Raw genomic sequence first — 22,710 nt, forward strand, 5'->3', positions numbered from 1 at the left:
GTGGCAGCCTTGCTGGTGTCAGCTTAGCTCAGCTTTTAGCCCACTTTGTCATCTGCTCTCCCCAGCGCCGTCCCCTCTGTTAGTTATCTAGTTTGTTTTCACTTTAAGCTGCCTTGTATTTAAGCTTCGGTTTAATATCATTACAGACTGAAAATGCTTATTGTGAAAATGAGATTTTGTAGGGCCAGTACTTGAAAATGAACATGTGCTGCAGGTTAAAGTAGGTGCTGAGCCATCAGTCGTGCCTCTGCAGAAACTGAAAAGGAAAACTGTAACAACAATGCATGCCTTTACATGCTATTTATATGTGTGCCAAAAACCCCCAAAACACTGTATAGAACTCAGATCTTCTCTTTGTCGTCAGCAGGGACTCTTTTCTTGCCTAGATTTTTGTCACGCACATGCAAATCTCTCTTTGCACTTCTGGCACAAGCTGTCTCGAAGACATTGCATATTTAAGATTTGAAGTTTCGTGCAGGGCTGCCCACACTTTTGCACAAACCTGTACTTGTTTGATGACCTTAGATGACAAATAAACAGACAGTTTTCTCCATCACTGGGGTGCAGAGGGGGATGGGATGATGTGCAAATGGGTAGAAGTCACAGGAAATCAATAGCACACAGAGCTCACTGGGGGAGTCTGGGACTGTAATCTGATTTGTGCTCATGAGAAGCAGAGAGAGAGTGAGAATAACAAAAGCAGAGAGAAAGAAACAGACTGAGGGTTTTATGAAGCTACGGCAGAGGCGAGGCAGCCCAGGCCAGATCGGAAAGAGTCTAAGGATAATAAGAGGAAAAAGAAGCAAACAGAGTCTGAGGAAAACAATAATGCCTCCTCCTGCAAGACATGGACAACAACAAGCAGAAAAGGCAGCTCACATTACAAAGTTATTAGAGCTAATGGTAAACAAAGACAACAGCCGCATCTTTTTACTCATGAAGCGTTCGACCGAGATACCCACAAGCACAAATTTAACCATTTTGTAGCATCTCCTGCTAAAACATCCTGTGTTTGTCTCCAGCCATCTTTTCCCCATCTCTCTTAATGTGATTTACATACAAAGGATTAACGAGCTATGCTCCACATGTTATCTTAACCTCTAGATTTTATAATAATTTCAAAGATTTCAGATTTTCCTCTGCTCCTCCTAATGCTGTTGTGACTTCACACCCTCCTCAGATATCACTCAGATATAACTCCTCAGATATCAGTGTGGTCACAGTTGAGCGTGTGACCACACTGCAGTCACACTTAGAGTCAGTTTGTCAGGAAAGCTCCTTAGTTTCACTTGTCACACATCGCAGGATTGCTTAATGAGAATTATTCCGACTGGACCGCGCAAACGTTCATTCCTACGCTGTGTCACGTTACCTGTCTGAGTGCTGTTCGCACAGTTTAAAGTTATTTATGAGAATGCACCGTGTTTTTCTTGCTTCTGTAGTTACACCAGTGCACACTGCAAGCTGTGCCTCACTAACACTGCATTTTAATGGAAAGCGATGTGCCTTTACTTGCACGGGTTTAGGAGCCTCGTGCAGATAAAGGCATGGGGGATAGAGGGATGGACTTGAAGGGCACCTTCCCAGTCTGAGGGGGGCAGGACGAAAGATATTGCTGTGTTTTGTTTCAGCGAAAAACAAAGACATCTAGTGTGTCACAAAGACAGTGTTTTGATGCGTAAACTCGGTCGTTTATCATTGAATCTATAGTATGTTAATGCTGTGGATGTTCAGCAGTGACAAGGCTGGAGGTTCGCTCTTCCTGCACCATGAGTACAGTGCAAAAACTGCAGCAGCTACAAGAATGCTGCAGCAATCACTCTGCAATTTCTCCAAGAATTTCACATTCTCCTTCTGCTAAAGCTGCAAGGAGACCACAGCATTAGTGTTGTTTACTGTGCTGCGTGGGTCAGGGTGTGTTTTGCCACATATTCGGTAACTCATTAAACTTGGTTAAATTCTTTAGTGACCTTTTCCCTGTAGCCGTGGAGATATTTCTACATGTGTCAATGACAAGTGTTGTTCATTCCCTGCAATTAATGCTTTAGGTACAGCATCAGCACTGGTTGTATTTTCAGAGTGCTGTTGTGTTGCAGTGCTTGCTATTTTGTGTGGCGTGTATCTGCTGCACGTTGGTGTTTCCAAGGTCTGTCTGCAGTCAGAGGATTACCGTATTAAGACTTTGTGGACTTGCGGAAAAAAGGACGTCATTGTGAGCAGCTTTATTTAAAAAAATGGAACAGGCAGCATGGCGGGGGGAGTAGGCAGCTCTGTGTTTCTGCCTGTATTGTGAGATAAATCTATTACAGACAAACTGTGAAATACTTTTACCATAATACACAGATACTACTGGCACATATAACCACATGTAAAGTGAGTTCAGTTTTCATTTTTTGACATGTGCACAAAAGCCCCGATGTATCCTGAAAACACACTGCTCTGAAGCTGATATGAACAATTATGTAATTCATAGACAATATGAAGTAAAATGATATGCTGTTTCCCTTCATATGAATTATAACAAAAATGCAAATTTTATGTGACCTTTCGCTTTTAGAGTCTGTAAATTAATTTCTCAGTCTATTTTTTTCTCTTGTTTGCCTTTTATCAGAAATTTATTGAATTTGAGGATTCGCTGGAGGCCGAGAAGAAGGACCTGCAGATACAGGTGGAGTTTTTGGAGCTACAGGGGAAACAGCTGGAGCTGAAGGCAAAGAACTATTCTGACCAGAGTGAGTGCATAGATGTCATGTTATATGCAGTGCATGTAGGACACCTGGCTCAAAGGGTGACCCTTATACCGAAGGTTGTACTGCTTACTGCAGGGTCCTGGGTTTGAGTCCGCCCCAGGCTGTCCTCTGAAGGTCATCGTGCTCCCGCTTTTCTCCACTGCCTTCCTGTCTACACTACACTGTCCTGTCTAATAGAATATGCTGTACATGTGGCTGCTGAGGCTCATTCAAAACACTGGAAATAGTGTTTAACAGCTGTGTGTGTGTGTGTGTGTGTGTGTGTGTGTGTGTGTGTGTGTGTGTGTGTGTGTGTGTGTGTGTGTGTGTGTGTGTGTGTAAGAAGGAGGACAGCAGGAGAGATAACACAGAGGCTCCAGGATACATTTCCACTGTAGTTTTGAAGGGAAGGCAGAAAGAGAAGTAGACACGCTCAGGATGTATTTTTAGACTTTGGTTGATTTTGAAATGAAACACTGATTTTCTTTGCTGTACATTATAAATACAGGCATCCAGTTAGCTTTGGGATTTATTTATTTGTATGTTTGCGGGGATCCACTGTACCCTTAATGTTTCTTTGTTTCTCCCCCAATGATTACTATATTAAATAGTGCAGCAATTTAAATACAAGCAGGCAAACATAAATTTGCAATCATTTCAATTTCATAACTTTGCACTCCTACTATGCAATCCAAAATGATACTTCATGTCCATTTAATTGGTGAAAGGTTATAAAGTGAGCTGGACGTCACTGCTGTTTAAATGTACTTTTGTTCTTGTTGCTGCTGAAGTTGATGTTGTGTCCGTCTGCTTCACAGTCACTCGGCTGGAAGAGCGAGAGTCAGACATGAAGAAAGAGTACAACGCTCTGCATCAGCGCCACACTGAGGTGAGCAAACCTTGGGCCCTCCTGTGAAATCACAAGAGTTAGATATTCTGCTGAACACCTACTCTTTTCTTTTTGATTTCTAGCTAGGATTTATTACACATTAGGCCCCATATCGGCATAATCCACCAAATATGCTCACAGTCATTTCAAATATTCATGATACTAAGCTTGAATGATACAGCCATCATGAGCGATGTTTCAGTAAAAGAAGCAGAATGGTGTTTTTTTGTTTTCTACAACTCAGAGTATCTAAATATGTGTGATATATGTGAAGTATTCAAAGCACTTTTGACCCCCATCAGTCTGGTTATCCATTAATTCACAAAACACAGTGTGTAGTAGATTATAGGTCAATCATGAAATAACTCTAATCTTTTATATTGTCAATGTATTTATTTAAAGAGGACGATGTGGTTCAACATACACTATATTGCCCAAAGTATTTGCTCATCTGTCTTCGCACGCATTTGAACTTGAGTAACATCCTGTTCTTAATCAATAGGGTTTAATATGATGTTGGCCCACCCTTTGCAGCTATAACAGGTTCACCTCTTCTGGGAAGAAGACTTCCACAAGTTTAGGAGTGTTTATGGGAATTTTTGACCATTGTTCCCGAAGCACATTTGTGAGTTCAGACACTGACGAGGTCTGGCTCACAATCTCCGCTCTAATTCATCCCAAAGATTTTCTGTTGAGTTGAGGTCAGGACTCTGTGCATCCTAGTTGAGTTCTTCCACACCTAACTTCCTCATCTACAACTTTATGGAGCTTGCTTTGTGCAATGGTGCACAGTCATGTTGGACCATCTGGGACCCAAAACTGTTCCCTTAAAGTCGTTAGCATGAAGTTGGCCAAAATGTCTTGGTATGCTGAAGCATTAAGAGTTCGTTTCACTGGAACTAAGGGCCTGAGCCCAACTCCTGAAAAACATCCCCACACCTTTATCCTCACTCCACCAAGGTTTACGCTTGGTACAGTGCAGTCAGACAAGTACCGTTGTCCTGGCAACCACCAAACCAAGACTCATCCATTGAATTGTCAGACAGTGAAGCGTGATTCGTCACTTCGGCTTGGATGCAGCTGTTTCCATGGAACTGTTAAACTCTCCACACATTGCTCTGAGCTAATCTGAAGGCCACATGAAGTCTGGAGTTCTTTAACGATTGAATCTGCAGAAAGTTGGCGACCTCTGCACACTATCCGCCTCTGCATCGGCTGACCCTGCTCTCAGTTCCTGTCATTCCCAATCGCTTCCACTTTGTTATAATACCACTAACAGCTGACTGTGGAATATTTAGTAGTGAGGAAATTTCATGTGTGAACAGGTGGCATCCTATCACAGTACCACGCTGGATTTTACTGAGCCCGTGAGAACGACAGATTCTTTCACAAATATTTGTAGAAGCAGCCTGCATGCCTGGGTGCTTGATTTTTATACACCTGTGAACATGGAAGTGATTGGAACACCTGAATTCAACAGTCTGGAAGGTTGACTGAATACTTAGCATTAGCACTATAGCATGCTACCAATATGGAGCATGAAACTGACATTTATAGCTATTGCTAATTTTTAACTCTTATTCCTTGCTGGGCTTTTACATTCATAATGCACAACATTCAGTTACATAACACCACAAGATACTATAAGCAAAAGTACAATAAATAAATAAATAGTGTAAAATATAGTGTAAGAAAGATAGATATTGCCCTGCTCTCCGGTTGTTCTCAAAACGATTTTTTGTTCTTGATTTCTTGGATCACAGATGATCCAGACGTACGTCGAGCACATAGAGCGGTCCAAAATGCAGCAGGCGGGGAGTAACAGCCAATCAGAAGGCACCGGCTGTGGACGATCGTGAGTGTTTTGTTTTTTCTTTCATTTATATTCTGTGTGTGTGTAATTGTCTGTTTCTGTGGATCTGAACTATCATGTTTTGCACAGATCTATCAGGCTTTTCGTGTTGCAGCACATTTCTTGTGTTGAAGCCGGCGCCGTTTGTCATCAGCCACACTGAACAGCTGCCGTGTCCCGCTAACAGAGAGGAGAGGCGATGTGCAAACAGACACAACAGTCATTATAAACCTCTGTGGAAAATAATTAGAAAAACGAAGGAAGTTTGACTTTAATGTGCCAGCTTGTTGTGTTGAGCCAGGGCCAATCCCATGGGCTCGACAGCTAGAAGAGGAGCGGGACATCTGGTGTAGCTGCCTACCTAGGCTCCAGATTAGTCACTTTTAGCAATATGTCCACTAACTCATAAAATACCCACAGTGAAAGGCATGCAAGAAGTTTGCTCCAGACTTCTGATACTGTAAATAATCAATTGAGTAAATGATGAGCTTGCTTTCAGCAGTACCTATCTTTTAGTTTTAGTTTCGATTTTTTTAGCCTATTTTTCCTGTAAAAGGTGTCAAACTGTGAGATTCTTGCATGCAGGTTCTCTTGAAGTCTACCGAAAGACTGTGACCGACTATGTTTAGGTTACAGATGACCATAAAAGTCGTAGCAAAACCTTCAGCTTGCGGTTTTTCTTCTTTCTTTTTTTAAACAGTGATATATTTGCAGGTTTTTAATTGAATCCATTTGTCCTTCTACGAGTGGATGTCCAATGTCAGTGGCTGCAAAATGAATCCAAAACATTATTGATTCAACCCCGAACAGTTGCAGAGATGGTCTCATGGTGATAATCTGCACCCTTTTTTCCCCCTTTCCTTTTTTGGCATTTGCAAAGTTTTGATGCAACTTTGTGTTAAGTATGCAGGAAAGATTTCCCTTCAATAACTTCCCTGTGATGATTATATCTGTGCTCCAGAGTCTCCTAAATCTTGTTGAAGGGTTGAAGTGAGAGAAGGGTTTGATTTGTAATTGTTCCAGAAAGTTTTCTTTTTCTTTCTGAACTAAACAAAACCTCCAGTATTGTCACTAGCTGCCATTTCTCCGAGGCTCTGATTGAGTTTGCTGTATTTTTGTTGACTTTTCGTCCTTTTTGGACATCAATTACTTTAATCGTCTTGCTGCCATTAAGCTGCTGGGACAGGACTTTGCTTCCGCTGGCCTTTCTTAACCATGACTGTGAACAAGCCAGAGCCCCAAAAAACTGAGATACTAGAAAAAGTTAAACACCAAAAAGTTAAAACACCAGATTTTAAACGTTAAAGAGAATATTTCATCTTCACCTCAGCTCATTTTTTCCTCACTAAGTAATGCAGTTACAGAACTTTTGACCAGTCGTGCTCAAAGCTTTCCATGCCACTGTGTATCGTGTATCTCTAAAGTCAATTCGGCTACAGCGTCTAATGAAATGCATCACAATCCTGCAAGTCTTCATCAACTGTGCTTAATACTGGAGAATGCATGAGGACAGTGTTATAGGTGGTTATGGGAGTCCTGCTGGGGTGTTCAGAATTAATAAAGTGAACATTTGATTATCCGAAGCAGTTTTAAAGACAAGACAGTGAAGATGTGCAGAAAAAACGAAACAAACTGTAGTTTAACTAAATGTGTAAAAGTGCGTGTTTGTTTGTGCGGTGTTATGCGTCATGGCATGTTCCTGTCTCCTGTCCTTCTCTAATCAGTGTCTGTCTTGTCTGTCTTGCTGGCTTGCTCTCTGTGCTGCTGTTTGCACAGTCAACGACACACATGGAGGAAAAGGTAAATCCAACATGATTCCTCGACTGCCTCGCTCCGCTTCCCTCGAGTCTGAATTAAAAATATCCCTCCCCTTATATTTGCTGCGCTTCCACACTTTATGGATGAAAGTATTCCCTAATGCACTTAATTTGCTAGTTACCAATGCTTTAAACATCTATTTATTATGTTGGATGCATCAGTGATGTTGTACTTCAATCTTAAATTAAGGACTAAGGAATGGATCAAGGGTCATGTTAAGCATATTTTCCCGATATCTCCCCCTACCTTCTCCTCTTTCTCCCTCATGTGTTTCTGCCAGTCAGTTTGTCCCCCGTCTGTCTGTCTGCCTGTCCTGCTTGTCTTTTGCTTTGTTATATATAATTTTAAACATCAGGATCTGAGGTTGTTTTTTCTTTGGATGCTTTTTGTTGGGATTAGTGAGATCAATGCTGTCATGTCTGGGCAGTAATTGTGATGTTTAAACCAAAGGTTAGTGTAGCTTCACACAAACACATGGTGCAGCTAGTCTGGACATTTCCAAAGGCAGCAACAAAGCCATAGCACATCTAAAACTCATTAGTTTACATGTACGGGGTTAAATCTATAAAAAAGCCAAGTGTTAAACCATCAGTCTGTTGTTTTAGCAGTTTTTGGAGGTCATGATGTGGAGCCTCTGCTGCTAGCTAAAACAGTTGGTGGATCTTTTTGCCTGTGGACTGAAACAAAATAGCACTCTAAGCTAAGCTAACTGACAGCTTCACCTTTATTGTACAGAGACAGCAACAAAGAGTCATGAATGAGAGTGTGAGTGACTGTCTATAGCGGGGGTGTCAAACATAAGGGCCAGAATCGGCCCAACAAAAACTCCAGTCTGGCCCATTGGATACAAACTGTGGAGGGGGGAAAGATTTTGGACTAACTATACATTCATAGAGCTTTTTGTAGGGCTTTTCCTACTGATAAAGACCTCCCCAAATGCCATTCATACTATTCTAAAGCAGACAAGTAAGAGTTAAGCTATTAAAAGACAGAAACGTGTTAGCGCGGTTAGCTTGTTAATGCGTTGACGCTGTCCAGCCCCATGCACGGGGCGATCCGCGGTAACTCGTTAACGGAGATTTGCCGCGTTAATGCAGCCATGGCGTTAACGCCATTTTAAAGAGATTAACGCTGACAGCACTAGTTTTTTGTTTTTTTCAATGTTAATGATAGAAAAGCATTTATGTTTAGGCATTTTAGCATTTCATCCTGTAGAAAAACTGAATTGAACTGTTGAAGTGCACTTCTTTTTCCTATATTTAAGATATCTCTGGATTTTTAAAGGTGCAGTAAAAAGGCTTTAAATTGACAAAGGGTTGAGTTTTCAATAGTATGATCAAAGTGAATTGCATGTGGCCACGGTGTAAAGTGAGTTTGACATTCTTGGGCTATAGTTTAACCCAGGCACAGACTTAAAAAACTGGTTTTGCTTTGCATTATATGCCTGCCAGAGTGAGCTCCAGCACCCCGGGGGGGAAGGGCACTGAATATGATACACTGAAATAACCAAGAGGCAGTCTCACCTAATCTCCACCACCTCTGTGTCTCCTCCTCCAGCAGCAAAGCAGAGCGCCCACCATCGTTGAGCCTGTACCCTGATGGCATGGTACGTGGGGGACTCGGGGGGGCTAGGATGATTCCCGGGAAAGACATCTGGCAGGTCAGCGAGCTCGGCCACTCTACCTTCAGCTCTGCCTACCAGGTGGGACAGAAAATGGCCCTGTCCTCCTCCCTCGGCCATAACAGCAGCCTGGGGAGTGGAAAGGGGGAGAGGCTGGCATTACTGCTGCCGGCCACACCCACACGGACCACCTCCCCTCCCACGCCTGCTTGTGTCACTTTTGAGGAAATTAATTTTGCATTGGAAATCTCAGTTGTTGTTTTTTAATCTAATTAGTTAGGTATAAACGATATGTTGACCCAAGCAAGCAGGGACCGCCGTTAGATGTTTGTTTTTGGCTTCATGCAGTTTTTTCTTGTGTCCTTATTTTACTGTGGCGTTGTGAAGCTGCTTTTTGTGTCGTGTTTTAGTTTACGCTTTTACGCAAAGTTTAAGCTCATGTTTATTAATGTTCATATAAACTGACAGCATACAGTGCTTCATATGTTATCCAAGGAAACCCCATTTCCTTGAACTCAGTCTGAAACACACAATTTAGAATTTTAATATACTCAATACAATTTAAATGACTCAGCATAATTTTTTTTATCCACAAGAGTCTAATGTGTTTTGCCTTACATATTTAGCCCCGTCACTTTACCTATTTGTTATCTAAGATAAATGTTTAAACCCATTCCCAAAATAAAACAGCAGAAAATTCCCAACTTTACAATCAGTGAGCAAAGTAAGAGACATCCCCGGCCTTCTTTCATTGCACGATGCTCATATAATGTCATTTGTGTCTCACCAAGGAGGACGGATCAGAGTCGGACTCGGTGGCGGCCACACCCAGCAGCACAGGAAGTAAGTCCAACACACCCACCTCCTCTGTCCCGTCCGCCACAGTCACCCCCATCAACGAGAGCTTCCACGGGCACGACTTTGACGTCACGCGGCCTGGAAACCGCAGGAAAAGCGCTAAGCGTCTCAGCCGGAATATGGAGGTGCAGGTTTCCCAGGAAACCAGGAATGTCAGCATCGGTAAGAGGATGTCACTGAGCGTGTCCTCACTTCAGAGGTTTGAAGTTACGCTGCATAAAATGTCAGTAGATTGCAGAGTTGCTCACAAAACGTTCAGACAGCCACACTCGGTACTCTGCTCTTCCAGGTATGGGAAGCAGCGACGAGTGGTCGGAGTTTCAGGAGCTCATCGATTCTACACCAGAGCTGGATATGTGTCTGGACCCCCGTATTTATGGAGGAGGAAACAGGTACAAGCAACAGTGTAGCTGCTTTAAGCACACAGTGTAAAAGGATATCAACATCCATGTTTTCCTGTCAAAACAAAGACAGAAACAGGTCTAGAAATCCTTTAGGTGGTCAGAGCTTTGATGGATTAGTCCTGCATGTCAACAGCATTATATTATATATTTATTAAATAAATAAATATATGAAAAATAAATGTGTTTTCATGTGTTTCAGCCCCTCCCAGGGCATAGTTAACGAGGCCTTCGGCATCAACACAGACTCTCTCTACCACGAGATCAAAGACGCCAAGTCGGACATCATTGGGGATGTGGATGCAGGTGCTGAGCTGCTGGGTAAGAACAGGATTCTGGTTTCAGTATGTTTTGATGTATTCATTATTGACACCCTAATCCAAGAGCCCCAAAGCCTGAAAGATAAATCATTTTCCCATGAAAGTGCAATGCTGGTCAGCAGCACATGATTTACTTCAGAGGAGATACTTGAAAACAAATAAAAGTGCCATCTTTACCTCGTCCTCCCAGGGTGACTTTTACTATAAGCTAACAGGCCAATATGCCATGTTATTGCACTCTAAATAGAGAAAATAAGGGCAGATGCATGTGCTGTGTGCGCGTGTTACACAGAGCCAGCATTTGTATTTTCTTTGCACTGCAGGCTCCGAGCTCCATGCGAGGCTGTGCGAATCTGCCGCTGCACTAACTTTACATTCTTTGTCTTGCATGGGGCGCTGCAGCGCACGTCTGCATCACCACACAGTCATCCTAAAAAACACACAATCTCACACATCCATGCACTTTTTCTTTCATTGTTTGTCTTTGTTATACTTTGCTCTTGTTTTTACAGCAGTTTTAGGGGCAGAGGAACAGTAAATGGAGCAGATTTGAACAGATGTTTTTGTCACTTATGTTCACATTACTCAGTTTAGATGCCCACTATCGCACACACCCCGTTTTGGGCTTATTCACACTGGGAGATTCTGGGAGATTTTGTGTATCAGTATTGACTCACTATCCCTGAGTTTTATGTTACAGAAGCAGGAAGCGCACTCTGACCCCGTCTCCTTGTCCATCTGTTAACCTCTCACCCATTTCCTTTTTTCCCCTTTTATGTGCTTCTGCCGGTGACACCCATAGGCGAGTTCTCAGGTGTGTATCTGAACACACGTTGGTTGGTATTGTTTTCTCTTAACTCTCTCAACTCCTCTCTACTTTCCAAAATCCACTTTTAAAAGTAGATGCTAATCAGTGGATATAATTGATAACAAAGTAACTTTGGAGTTATTGTGATGCTATGCTAGTAGATGACAAGTGTCAATTAGCAAGCAGTGCAGTGGTTTAGTTCCAGTCCTTTGAGGTAGCGGTGAAGTAGCAGTTAATAGTTTATTTTTATAATATTTTATTACTAGAAGCCATCCCTGTTTAATTTTCAGTGAGGATTTCAGTGGTGGGTCCTTTCAGTGGGTCTTTCTAATAGATTTGATGATATAAAGGTCAGATTGTCCTTTGGTTCTGTAGCCATGCCTAAAAACCAAATCAATAAATGCTTATCAGCGTCTTCTCTCCTCTCTTCCCGTTCTTCCTTTTCTTTTTTCCATCTCTAATCTTCACCCTTTCCTCTTTTCTCTCGTCTCCTTTTCTTCTCTCCTTGTTTTGCTTCCAGTCCCTGATGATTTCTTAGGTAAGGCGCCCCATGCCTGCGCTCACATTTGCTTTAGCTTTCACATCCCTCTGTTTGTTTATGTTATGTGGCTTCTTATTTATATTTTCTGTCATTTTTTTTATTCCTCATATGCCTGAAATGTTATCATCCTTCGGTAATTGCAGTAAATCTTTCGGACATTATAGAACATTAAAATAATCCAGTGTTAAAGAGATGTTGCAGAGCTCTTATTCAAACAAATACTAAATGTATTTATAGTGGAAGATATAATAACAAAAGAGAGTCAGGCAATGATAACAAATTAAGAAATGCATGAGCTCAAAAGCGGTCATGTGATAAAGAAAGTTTTCATATGACTGTGTGCAGTTCAAGAACTATGTGATTCAATCACCCTGTGATTCAGTGGGAATTAAGAGGGTCAGTAGCTGCCAAGCAAATGCACTTGACTAACTGATCATCGGCGAATGTGAGCACCTCCATCAAAGCAGAGGTTTTGGCAGTTTGCTGGTCTGGAGGAACGCTAAGGAGGAAAGACATCAGCGATGATCTTCGAGGAGTAAATGTTGATGCCCAACAATCTGGGAAAGGTTAAAAGGTCATTTCCAAACAACTTAATTCTACAGTGAGAAAGATGAAAACATTCAAGACAGATGCCAATCTTCCCATGAGTGAATGTCTCAGGAAATTCTATAGGCGTCTATAGGCATGTTAAATGTTACTGATAATGACAGTACAATTAGAAAAAGACTGAACAAGTATGGAGATACTTTCTCATATTGCACAGCACCAACAACTCATACCAGCTGTCAAGCACGGTGGTGGAGGGGTGATGTTTTGGGCTTGTTTCTCAGCCTGGACACCTTAAAGTCATTGAGTCAACCAAAATATTCTACAGTCAAGTGTGAAGCATCTGTCAGACGGCTCAAACTGGGTCATGGCACAGTGATTCCAAGCGCAGCAGCAAATCTATAACAGAATGGCTGAAAAAGTAAAGAATGAAGGTGTTGCAATGAACCAGTCCAGTCCAGACTCAAGGTTTTGACTGAAATGCTGTGGTGGGACCATAAGAGAGCTGTGCATAAACAAATGCTCACAAATTTCGATGACCTGAAGCAACATTGTAAAAAAGAGTAGGCCAGACTGTCATACAGAAACCAATTAATTCAAGTTATTGCTGTTAAAGGTTTTTCTACTGAATCATGGGGTCTGCTTAGTTTTTTCACAGGTCTGCATCGAATGATGTGAAAACTTTCTTTTTATTTCTTCAGGATGAAATTCTTTAATTAATTTGAGCTCATTTTAAATTTGCTGTCAGAAGTGTTAAAACATGACATCCTGATACTGAGGAGTTATTTTTCCATCCCTGCAGTGACATCACACACCACAACATAAACTTACACTTTTAATCCAGCGTATAATATAATCCACTAAATGTAACACCTATAAAGACCCATTGGCGTTTTTGTTTTGCTTGTTTTTGATGCGTTCTCATGTCTCAGAGTTTCTCTGAGTCGATGTGAGCTTTGCTTTTGCTTTTGCTTCCATGTTTGGGGTTTGTTTTTTTTGGGGGGGGTTTCAGTTCAGTTTGGGCAATAACGTCGATAAATAGAATTGAATTTTCAACACGATGACATGTTTATGCATGATAACACTAATACTATAATCATTAAAAGATGAACCCTGAATTTTAAAAATTTTGCAACTAGTTTGGATTTTGTGTTTAAGGTGAAAATAACCTACTTTACTCTGTCTACATTCAAGACATAAATGATAAGAGCAATGAGTTATTTTTAAGATTTCTCAGTATGTTTCCAACATTTTACAGATAAGTCCTTTGTTAGCTTGACTTCTCCTTGTTGTGAATAGTAGAACTTCAATCATTAATAACTTATTAAACCTCTTATATGAAAACTCATCCTTTGTCCCACACTTACTTTGGTTTGCCTTGAAAGCAGCGTTAACACATAAATGGTTTTCTCATCAATCAGTCGATTGAATAGATCGGCTTATAAATAAATTATGATTTTTGTTGTGGGGGAGTAACAGTGATGTGAATGTGATTGTTTCAGGGATGAGCAAGGAGTGGGAGAACATGCTGGCAGAGAACAAACAGCTCTTACAGACCAAGTAAGAGACTCGGTGAAGCCTAATATGCGCCTGATGATGCTAACGTCACACCCTTTCTGCATTTCATTCAAAGGAAACGCTGAAAGATTTGTTTTTAGTATTGAGACACTTGATCATGGTTACCTCCTGTTTTCTTATACAACATGTTCTTAGACCAAAACCCTACATGTGAATGTGAAATTGCAGCTGGTAGTTTCCCACTATATCCCCTTTCTGTCCTTTGCTTGGCAGAAATGCTCTAAATATTGTCAAAAATGACCTTATTGCCAAAGTGGACGAGCTGTCGGGGGAGAGGGAGGTACTGAGGGAGGAGCTGGAGGCGGTGAGACAGTCAAAGAACAAGGTGGATGCCAGAATCAAGGAACTCGAAGAAGAACTCAAGAGGTAAAAAATAGCAACGAATGTTTGAGTCCTTGCACAGACGCAGGATGCTGTGCTTGCTTTTGTGTAATTTAGACTTTAATAGGTTTTTTCACATGACACCCACCTTTAAGATCATCAGTAAAACAATCAAATCAACCCGCAGCAACATAAATGATTAAAATGATCTTAATGAGACATGCCGACATCTAACTGTTCTATTTCTGTTAGCTAATAAGCATCTTTAGCACTTTATTGAGTTCAAATGTTATTGTTTAGTAGTTGCTTTGGAGGAGTATGTAATCTGTGTTTTTGTTTGTTGGCTGCAGGTTGCGAGCAGAGGCTCTGGGGGCTTCTCGGGACTCCAAGGATGAAGTTGGTGATGATGTGAGTAGAACTGTGCCTGCCTCAGGCTGAACTACTGATGCGTTCATGTCTCTATACAAATATGAGAAGCAGAATAGAAAGTCTTCAGTTAGCTTTCAGACTGAAATGTCTAGTATTGGTTTGGACATCTTATCCTCTCAGATCTGTCTCATTACTTTGTGGCACAGATTCACCAAAGTGCTGGAAACATTCCTTAGAGATTTTGCTCCATATTGAAGTGACAACATCACACAGTTGCTGCAGATTTGTCGGCTGCACCACCAGCACCAGCGTTACCCAGGATGGATCCATGCTTTCATGTTGTTTACACCAAATTCTAACCCCACCATCCAAATGTTTCAGGACAAATTGACACAGTGGACCAGTCAAAGTTTTTCCAATAGTAGCACACGTAGGCTTTTCTGCTCTACTCGAGTACTCTGTACAACAATCCTCATTCACCCATATATACAAGCACTTTTTGAAGTACTGTTCCTATCACCTTCTCTTTTTTGGACCATTCTCTGTAAAACTTGGAGATGATCATGTGAGAAAATCCCAGTAGATCACCGCTTTCTCAAATACAGCAACGCGATTGGTTGAATAGATATTTGTGTTAACAACCAGTTGATTGGGTGTACCTAATAAAGTGGCCAGTGCATGCATATGCCACAGGCTAGTTTTAGGCTGATGTAGAGAGGGATTTCCAAATTAACACCAGGTCTCTGTTCTTTCATGTGACCAGTTTTCATCGCCGATGCAAGACGGCGACATGACAATGACCCAGCGGCGGCGATTTACCCGGATGGAGATGGCCCGGGTGCTGATGGAGAGAAACCAGTACAAAGAGAGACTGATGGAGCTGCAGGAGGCCGTACGGTGGACAGAGATGATCAGGTAGACTTGAGAGAACAGGAAGTGAAATGCTTCTGGGCTTAAAGTCAACACAGAGTTTTCCTTAAATGTGAACCCATATTCTGTGTCAGTATCTTGTTGTTCTGAGGTGGTTTTTCTGAGTGGCATCATATTTTTTACGGCATTTTTAACTGTTTTTATTCAATTTTTGTCATTTTCTTATACTTTCCAGTTGTTTTCACTTCATGTGCCCTATTTATAATGTTAAAAGTGTTATATTATAGTACTATAAATAACTTTTATAAGTAGTCTTATTATTTTAATTTCATCTCTCTTTCCCCCTCAGAGCATCCCGTGAGAATCCTCCCATCCAAGAGAAGAAGAAGTCTACCATCTGGCAATTGTGAGATTCTGCTTTTAATCAGCTTTCTATAGTGATATAAAAGAAAAAGAAATATCCTAAGCAAATTTCTCTTTCTGTCCATCTTCTAGCTTCGCACGTCTCTTCAGCTCATCATCCAGCCCGCCGCCCGTCAAGCGGCCGTTCTGCAACGTCAACATCCATTACAAATCTCCCTCACCGGCCGGTTTCCCTCAGAGACGCAGCCACACCATGTGTCAGATCTCCACCTCCAACCGTACCCTGGAGTTCTTCCCTGAAGAGTGAGCGGCGGCTGAACTTCCCCACATCACGCATCACTCTAAACTCCCACACTTGTCTGCTAAACAGCTCGCTGCTCGCTCGCTTGTGGCCACTCAGACCTCTTTTATTTCCCCTTAAACGCAGTTTTTTGACCACAAATGTTTGTCTGGTAAAGACACAAAAGCCACAAAAACACCAACCTCCCAATCACACAGACACAGAGGCCTCCAATTTTCTTCTTTTATGTCTTAAAACACTAAACTGCACGTTACTTTTAGTCATTTTAGAAGATTGCTTGGCGGTAGTTATTGCACTTGCTTTTACTTGCCTTCTCTTCTTCATCTCTCTTCTCTTTGTCTCCTGCTGCTGGCTGGCCAGGCTGCTAACGCTTCGCTTTTTTCTTCTCTTCCCTTCCCTGCCTCCCGCTTCTTCCAGACTGGCCAGTAACGGTGTTGCGTCTCTCCTCAGTGACTCGGCGATGTTGGCCCGCCGAGAGCAACGCCGTGAACAGTACCGGCAGGTTCGTGAGCACGTGCGCCGTGATGACGGCATCATGCAGACCTGCGGCTGGAGCGTGCCATCTCGATTCAAACAGGTACCCAGAGTGCTGCCTGTGCGAACAAGAAAACACACATGAGGAGAAACATAAGATTTTAACAAAGCATTGACTGGCAAGAGGGTGAATACTTAAGTGCGTTCAAAATAATTTTTAAAAATCTTTTGTAAAGTTGTGAAAAACTCCAGGTTCCACATTATCTCCATATTAAATGAGAGTGCCAATTACTTGGGTTTGAATGAATTTCTTAGTAGTTCTCAATTACGTTTGCTACTAAAAGTTCAGTAAAACCAATATTCAAAGTCCCAGAAGTTTGATTCTGTTCATCTGGACGCAGCGTCTTTAGTCGGAGAAACGTTTTGTCACTTGGATGTGTGAACAGAATCAACTTTCTGGGATCCTTACCTGGATGACTGATGACTGAGCATGCATCAAGACAGTCTATGAAGTCATTTCTGAACCTTTGAACAGCTACTGGATCTTATTTAAAACTATACATGCCTCTTTTTTTAATGCTAATTCTTATATGTGAAAGTTGAGGGCATTGAGCATTATTCTGCAGCACACTGTCAGTGAGAGAAGATTTCATTCAGTGATTTTAAATTTGCTTACCCAAGCTTCAAAGTGAAATTATCACTAGTTGGCCCTGCGGGGCATTTGTATAAACAGGAAATAAAAGTACGCAAAAGCCAGTGAGAACATGTGGTCTTTTTGAAGTTTGTCTGCTAATGCATGCAGAGCTGTTTAAAGTTACCCAACAGAAGTAAACGAGACGGTTGGAAATATTTTCAGCTGTGGTTTAAACGCATTTGGTACTTTAGTGAGCATTTGCTTGACATGCTGGACAGCATGACTGACTCTGAACTAGCTAACAAACTTCCTGTTTACTGACATGATGGAAAAATATCTGATCACTGGATATTTCCTCTTTTTAGGGCCACACTCTGTAAACCTTAGAGTTGGTTGTGTGGGAAAATCCCAGTAGATCATCAATTTGTGAAACACTCAGATCAGCTCGTCTGTCTAAATGCATAAATGTACAAAGATCCCGCCATGTGGAAACAGGTGTACCTAATAAAGTGGCCAGTGAGAGTATCAGGATATACATAATTGTTAGAGGAATCCGTTTATTCTGGGTTCTGGCTTTTATGAGGTTTGCTGATTTTAAAACTGATCAGCACGGAGACGAGCCGACAACCCTCAGTGTTTGATTTTAAGCTCGCAGCATGGAAGCGTGCTTTCAATTTCGGCCAGCGGACTTTAAGGTTGGCTCTGTGCAGCTTGAAGGCCAGAGTGCAGAAGGTGCTGGTAGGCAGGTGGCTCTAACTCTGGTCTCCCACAGACTGGTGGTCAGACGGACAGCGCTCAGGACAGCCCGCTGAAGAGGCAGCAGGCAAGTGAGACCGACAGAGTGCCAGCATGCGCCTTTATGGCTCCCTCTCCCTTTTAACCTTCCAACCAAAGCTCTGACCCCTAGACAGCAGCGGACAGCTAATAGCAGAGGAAAGACGTGCAGATGCTTAAGGAAGACTTTTATTTTGAGCACTTCAAGTGAAGGCTTTTAACAAAAAGACTATTCTGTGAGGAAAAGGTTGCCACTGTACAGTACATTCACTGTTCCTCTGGAAATGCATGAATAGTTTTGTTTTTCAGCATGATGCAAATCAGAAAAGGCTGTATTTCGAAAACATACATGTGTTACACACCTTGCTCTTTGATGAAGGCCTTCCTGTGGAGTTTATTCCATCTGATCTCCTCTCCCTCTGCTAGTGGTGTTGCAACCTTTTAACCTCTAACCTCTGTCTGTCTCAACCTGCCCTACTTAACATATGGATGTTACTCCTGTGCATTATCTCAATATCTTAAAGGAAAAATCCACTTGGAAAAATACTCACAGTCACCAAGTCATTAGGCAGAGTTTTGTCAACCCGAGATGTTTAGATGTCTCATTTTACTCCTTTTGCTAACAGAATTCTATCAATATATTACGATTTTTCAAGTAGAGCTACAAATGTTAGCAGCCGTGTAAAGATTATACTTCGGTTAGAGAGCTGCACTGTTTTGCACCTGTGTATATTTACTGTGCCAGTCATTTCACCTCCTTATAAAGGTGCTTTAACTAAGTGGTAAAATGCTTTTACCCTAAAATTATGTGTCTCACCTCATGCATAATGCACACGCTCTCTGGGGACAGCCCTGCGGCATCCTGGGAAAAACAGGGAACTGAAAAAGGAGTTGAGATTGTGTTAGCCCCCTGTAATGCCAAGTGTTTTATTTTATACATTAGATTTTTTAGACATCTACATCATCATTGTGATTTTTTTAACAAACTTTGAGAAATAAATTGCACAAAAATGCCAGATGTAGCAAGATTTATACAACTTAAAAGTCATGTATGCAAACTGATATTTCATATCTTTTAAAAAAAATTCTATAGGTTAAAAAAAACCTCCCATTTTTAAAAAATGTAAATTGTCTGGCAATTATTTCATGGTTCAGGCTTTACAGGGTTGCAGATAGGAGAGAAGCAGTGGAGTTTTCCTTTAATGCTTGCTGTGTATGTGCTGTTTACAGCACATTCACATACTGGGAATGTTTTCATTTTCTTCAGTGTCCAGTAAAACTGGAGACCAGATGATAATTCACTGCTTTTGCTTTTCTGCTGACAAATTCCCACCTGTGCTTTTAGACAACCAACGAGAAAGAGGATAACCGCATGAAGAATGTCCCCGTCCCAGTTTACTGTCGCCCTCTGGTGGAGAAGGATCCCAACAGGAAGGTGGGAGAAAATCAGGAGGGATGAGGGTTTTCTGTGAAAAAACAAAAACACCTCAGATCTGTCGTTAAATGTCTTTTTGTTTAGGTTTTGTAGAATTATTACCACTAACCATGTGACATTAACTTGCCTGCCATTTCGGACATATGGCAACCATGGTGAATAAGACCCCAGTCACACGGGCCCTGAGACTGCTCTGTGACCATCTGGCAACCATTTGTAAAGGAACAATGATTGTTGGTTGCTGGAGGTTGATGGCATTCTTGGGGAAAGTTATTTTCTAGTGACTTGCCCATGAAGCACACAGGTCACACAAACCAAGAATAGACTTTTCAGTAAAGGAGATCTCGAGACATGTTGTATCCCGTAATTAACCGTTTGTAATGATCAATACTGGGGGGAAAAAAACTTCAAATGTCAAAGTCTAGCTGTGCAAAAGCAGAAAGTGGACTCCAGAGACATAATGTGAACTTAAAATCAACTTTTAATGCTGATCATTCAGAGGAATAACAAAAAACTTCAGAAACTAGGTAAGTATTTGAGTTGAACAGAAGGCAGAGAGACACACAGCTATGGTGGAGGACACGACAAAGAGCTGAGGAAAACTGAGGACTTAAATACACACGAGGTAAAAGAGAGAGCGGAAACAGCCGGGGGGAAATAAAACACAGGTGAACAGAATCTAACTAAGGAGATGAGAGACTAGCAAAACTAAACAGGAAACATAAACACTGACACTCAGAATAGGACATATGAGCATTAAACAGACATCATCTAAGGAAGAACCGAGAACTAAGAAAGAATATAACAGAACTAGGAAATAATATTGTACATAATAGACATCTAAGACTCAAAAGAACACATCATGAACTCCACATCACTCAAAAGCCTGGCTCATGACCCAAAGTCACATGACTATACAGATTATTTTGCCCTGAAAACATTTGTTTGTGTTTCTTTTCTGCTATCTCACTGCAAGCGACATTTTCATGAGGATCTGGTGACAGCTGGTGTTCAGTCACTGCTAATCAAATATGATCAGCCCACACTCACAGAGTCATCATAAAGCACTTGAGCTGAATGTCTCTGTGCTAAACTCTGTTATTTAGCTATAAATAATTATTCTATCTGAAGGCGACATTATAAGACCCAAATTATGACTCTTGCACCGGGAGCCACATTAAGCCTCCAAATCATTTTTAAAAAGGTCACTATTGCAGGCATCTGCTTGCTTTTAGAAAACACATATATTAATATAATATGTATATATGTATTTATTATGCCTGTGTGTCTGTGTGTGCACATGTGTGTAGCTGTGGTGTGCAGCAGGAGTGGATTTGACAGGATGGAGAGTCAGCAGCCAGGAGACATCAGAGAAAGCACCAGCGTGCAGCACCGACCCTCTGCACGCTGAGGAGGACGGAGCTGATAAGAAGAAGAACCACACGTCTCCCGAGAAGAGGAAGGTGATTACAGCTCGCTTTCAAAACAGGCATTCATGTTGGCTAACGCAGAACACTATAAGTTAATATGTGCAAGAATTATCCTCAGTCGATTAGAGTATGTCTAAAAATACTTCTGCTGGTGCTGGTTTCACTCACCGAGTAGACAAGGGTGCAAATGTGCAGTGAGGCCATTTACTGGATGTCTTTCGCCACGTTTCCTGTCTTCTTGTCTAAAAAAAAATCTTTAGATGCATTTAACGGCTCAAAACGATTCTAGATAGCATACACGAGTCATGGCTGTGTGCAAATTTAATTCTGCTTAGAAGGATTAAGTGAAGATCTGTCCAGGAGCCATTGTAGGAGCAGGCGGAGTTATCCAAATACTAATGAATGGTGCTTCGGTGCTTCCTTTACTGACCCATCGATTATGAAACAAAAAGAAATAAAAGCATCTCAAAGCCTCAGATCTGGCCCACTGCTCAGCTTTGGAAAATGTGGAAAACTATTTAACTTGGGTCTTTTAACTGTTTTACATCTTTTTCTACTGATACAGACCTGAGACCATAAGTACTTAAGTAATACAAAAACAGTTAAATGACAGAAAAGTTCCTATTTTTTCACCGCATGCTATAGAAATATTTGTGTTTTTTACAATAAGTTAAAAAAAGGGTGGTGTATGCGACTCACATCCCTGTCCTAAGGGCTTCTTAGAGCACTGAGACAATGGGCACATGTGCTGCTGTTTGGAAACAAGCCACACCTCCTCTTCGGGGTGGAGAGGACTTTCCCCCTTTGAACACCTACTTGGTGTAACTGAGTGATTTCTATCATATTTCATCTCTGCTGTATTTGAAGAATCCAAATCTGTTCTAATTATCATTAAGGGTCCAGGGGCGGTCGTCACATGTCGTCTTTACGAGAGTTAAACCAGAGCTTGTTGTTTCATGTTGCTACTCTAGGAAAATGTGTAACGCAGCTGGTCGGCAATGAAGTGATATTTTCTGCTGGGTTTTCCATGTTTATCTAATGTGCAGAGTAGAGAAGGAAAGTGTCTAAGATGCCATTTTTGTTGTCAGGTATTGAGACGTAGTTTAACAACAGCAGGTCCACATTATCCACATCTCACTTCTGTGAGATTTCCTCGTCACGTTTTCCACAATAATCAGGGAGCAGTGATCATTTAAAGACATCTGTGCTCTTTCTCTTTGTCATCTTTGTCTCCTCTTTCCTTTGCTCCCTCAGTCAAAGGAGCTCCAGGAAACAGACACAATGAGCAGTCGAGTGTGGATCCTCACCAGCACCCACTCTGCCAGCAAGGTGGTCATCATCGATGCCAACCAGCCCGGCTCACTGGTTGACCAGTTCAATGTCTGCAATGCCCATGTACTCTGCATCTCCAGCGTGCCAGGTGAGAGTGGAAGTGCTGCTTTGTTAGATGTTCGAACATGTGACTGCCTTCAACTTCTTGTTGCTTTGCGGTAAATGTTGGGTTTCTTGCATTTTCATATGTTAAAGTGCGTCTGTGTGTCTGTCTGTGGGTGTGTGCCTGTGCACAGCTGCCAGCGAGAACGACTATCCAGCCGGAGAGATCGTGTTGGATCCAGGTGAAGGTGGAGCAGGGGGAGGAGAGGACACCGGCAGCGTGGAGGGCATGTTGGCCGGCATCACTCTAGTCGGCTGCGCCACCAACTGCAGCGTTGCACGTAGCAACTGTTCCTCTCGCACAGATACGCCAATTATGGACAAAGGACAAGGTGGGCGCATGA

At 41.8% G+C, this 22,710-nt stretch overlaps 1 protein-coding gene across 20 annotated transcripts in view; it reads left to right on the top strand.

The window, feature by feature from the left end:
* Positions 1 to 22,710, top strand: part of mapk8ip3 (mitogen-activated protein kinase 8 interacting protein 3) — a 32,170-nt gene that overhangs the window by 2,618 nt on the left and 6,842 nt on the right. For 3 of the 20 annotated variants that reach the window (XM_026165346.1, XM_026165344.1, XM_026165352.1), the window contains exons 2-23: positions 2,612 to 2,732; positions 3,548 to 3,618; positions 5,382 to 5,473; positions 7,247 to 7,270; positions 8,846 to 8,990; positions 9,701 to 9,929; positions 10,057 to 10,159; positions 10,371 to 10,489; positions 11,291 to 11,302; positions 11,817 to 11,834; positions 13,886 to 13,943; positions 14,175 to 14,327; positions 14,633 to 14,690; positions 15,415 to 15,566; positions 15,871 to 15,927; positions 16,017 to 16,187; positions 16,603 to 16,762; positions 18,066 to 18,116; positions 19,413 to 19,502; positions 20,813 to 20,965; positions 22,187 to 22,352; positions 22,501 to 22,698. In XM_026165346.1, coding sequence (XP_026021131.1) covers positions 2,612 to 2,732; positions 3,548 to 3,618; positions 5,382 to 5,473; positions 7,247 to 7,270; positions 8,846 to 8,990; positions 9,701 to 9,929; positions 10,057 to 10,159; positions 10,371 to 10,489; positions 11,291 to 11,302; positions 11,817 to 11,834; positions 13,886 to 13,943; positions 14,175 to 14,327; positions 14,633 to 14,690; positions 15,415 to 15,566; positions 15,871 to 15,927; positions 16,017 to 16,187; positions 16,603 to 16,762; positions 18,066 to 18,116; positions 19,413 to 19,502; positions 20,813 to 20,965; positions 22,187 to 22,352; positions 22,501 to 22,698 — 2,401 coding nt within the window. The remainder of the gene's footprint in view (positions 1 to 2,611; positions 2,733 to 3,547; positions 3,619 to 5,381; positions 5,474 to 7,246; positions 7,271 to 8,845; positions 8,991 to 9,700; positions 9,930 to 10,056; positions 10,160 to 10,370; positions 10,490 to 11,290; positions 11,303 to 11,816; positions 11,835 to 13,885; positions 13,944 to 14,174; positions 14,328 to 14,632; positions 14,691 to 15,414; positions 15,567 to 15,870; positions 15,928 to 16,016; positions 16,188 to 16,602; positions 16,763 to 18,065; positions 18,117 to 19,412; positions 19,503 to 20,812; positions 20,966 to 22,186; positions 22,353 to 22,500; positions 22,699 to 22,710) is intronic. The other 17 variants (XM_026165363.1, XM_026165364.1, XM_026165351.1 and 14 more) reach the window with 16 other exon arrangements.

This window comes from Astatotilapia calliptera, chromosome 4, assembly GCF_900246225.1.
Source record: "Astatotilapia calliptera chromosome 4, fAstCal1.2, whole genome shotgun sequence".
In the NCBI taxonomy this organism is placed as follows: Eukaryota; Metazoa; Chordata; class Actinopteri; order Cichliformes; family Cichlidae; genus Astatotilapia; species Astatotilapia calliptera.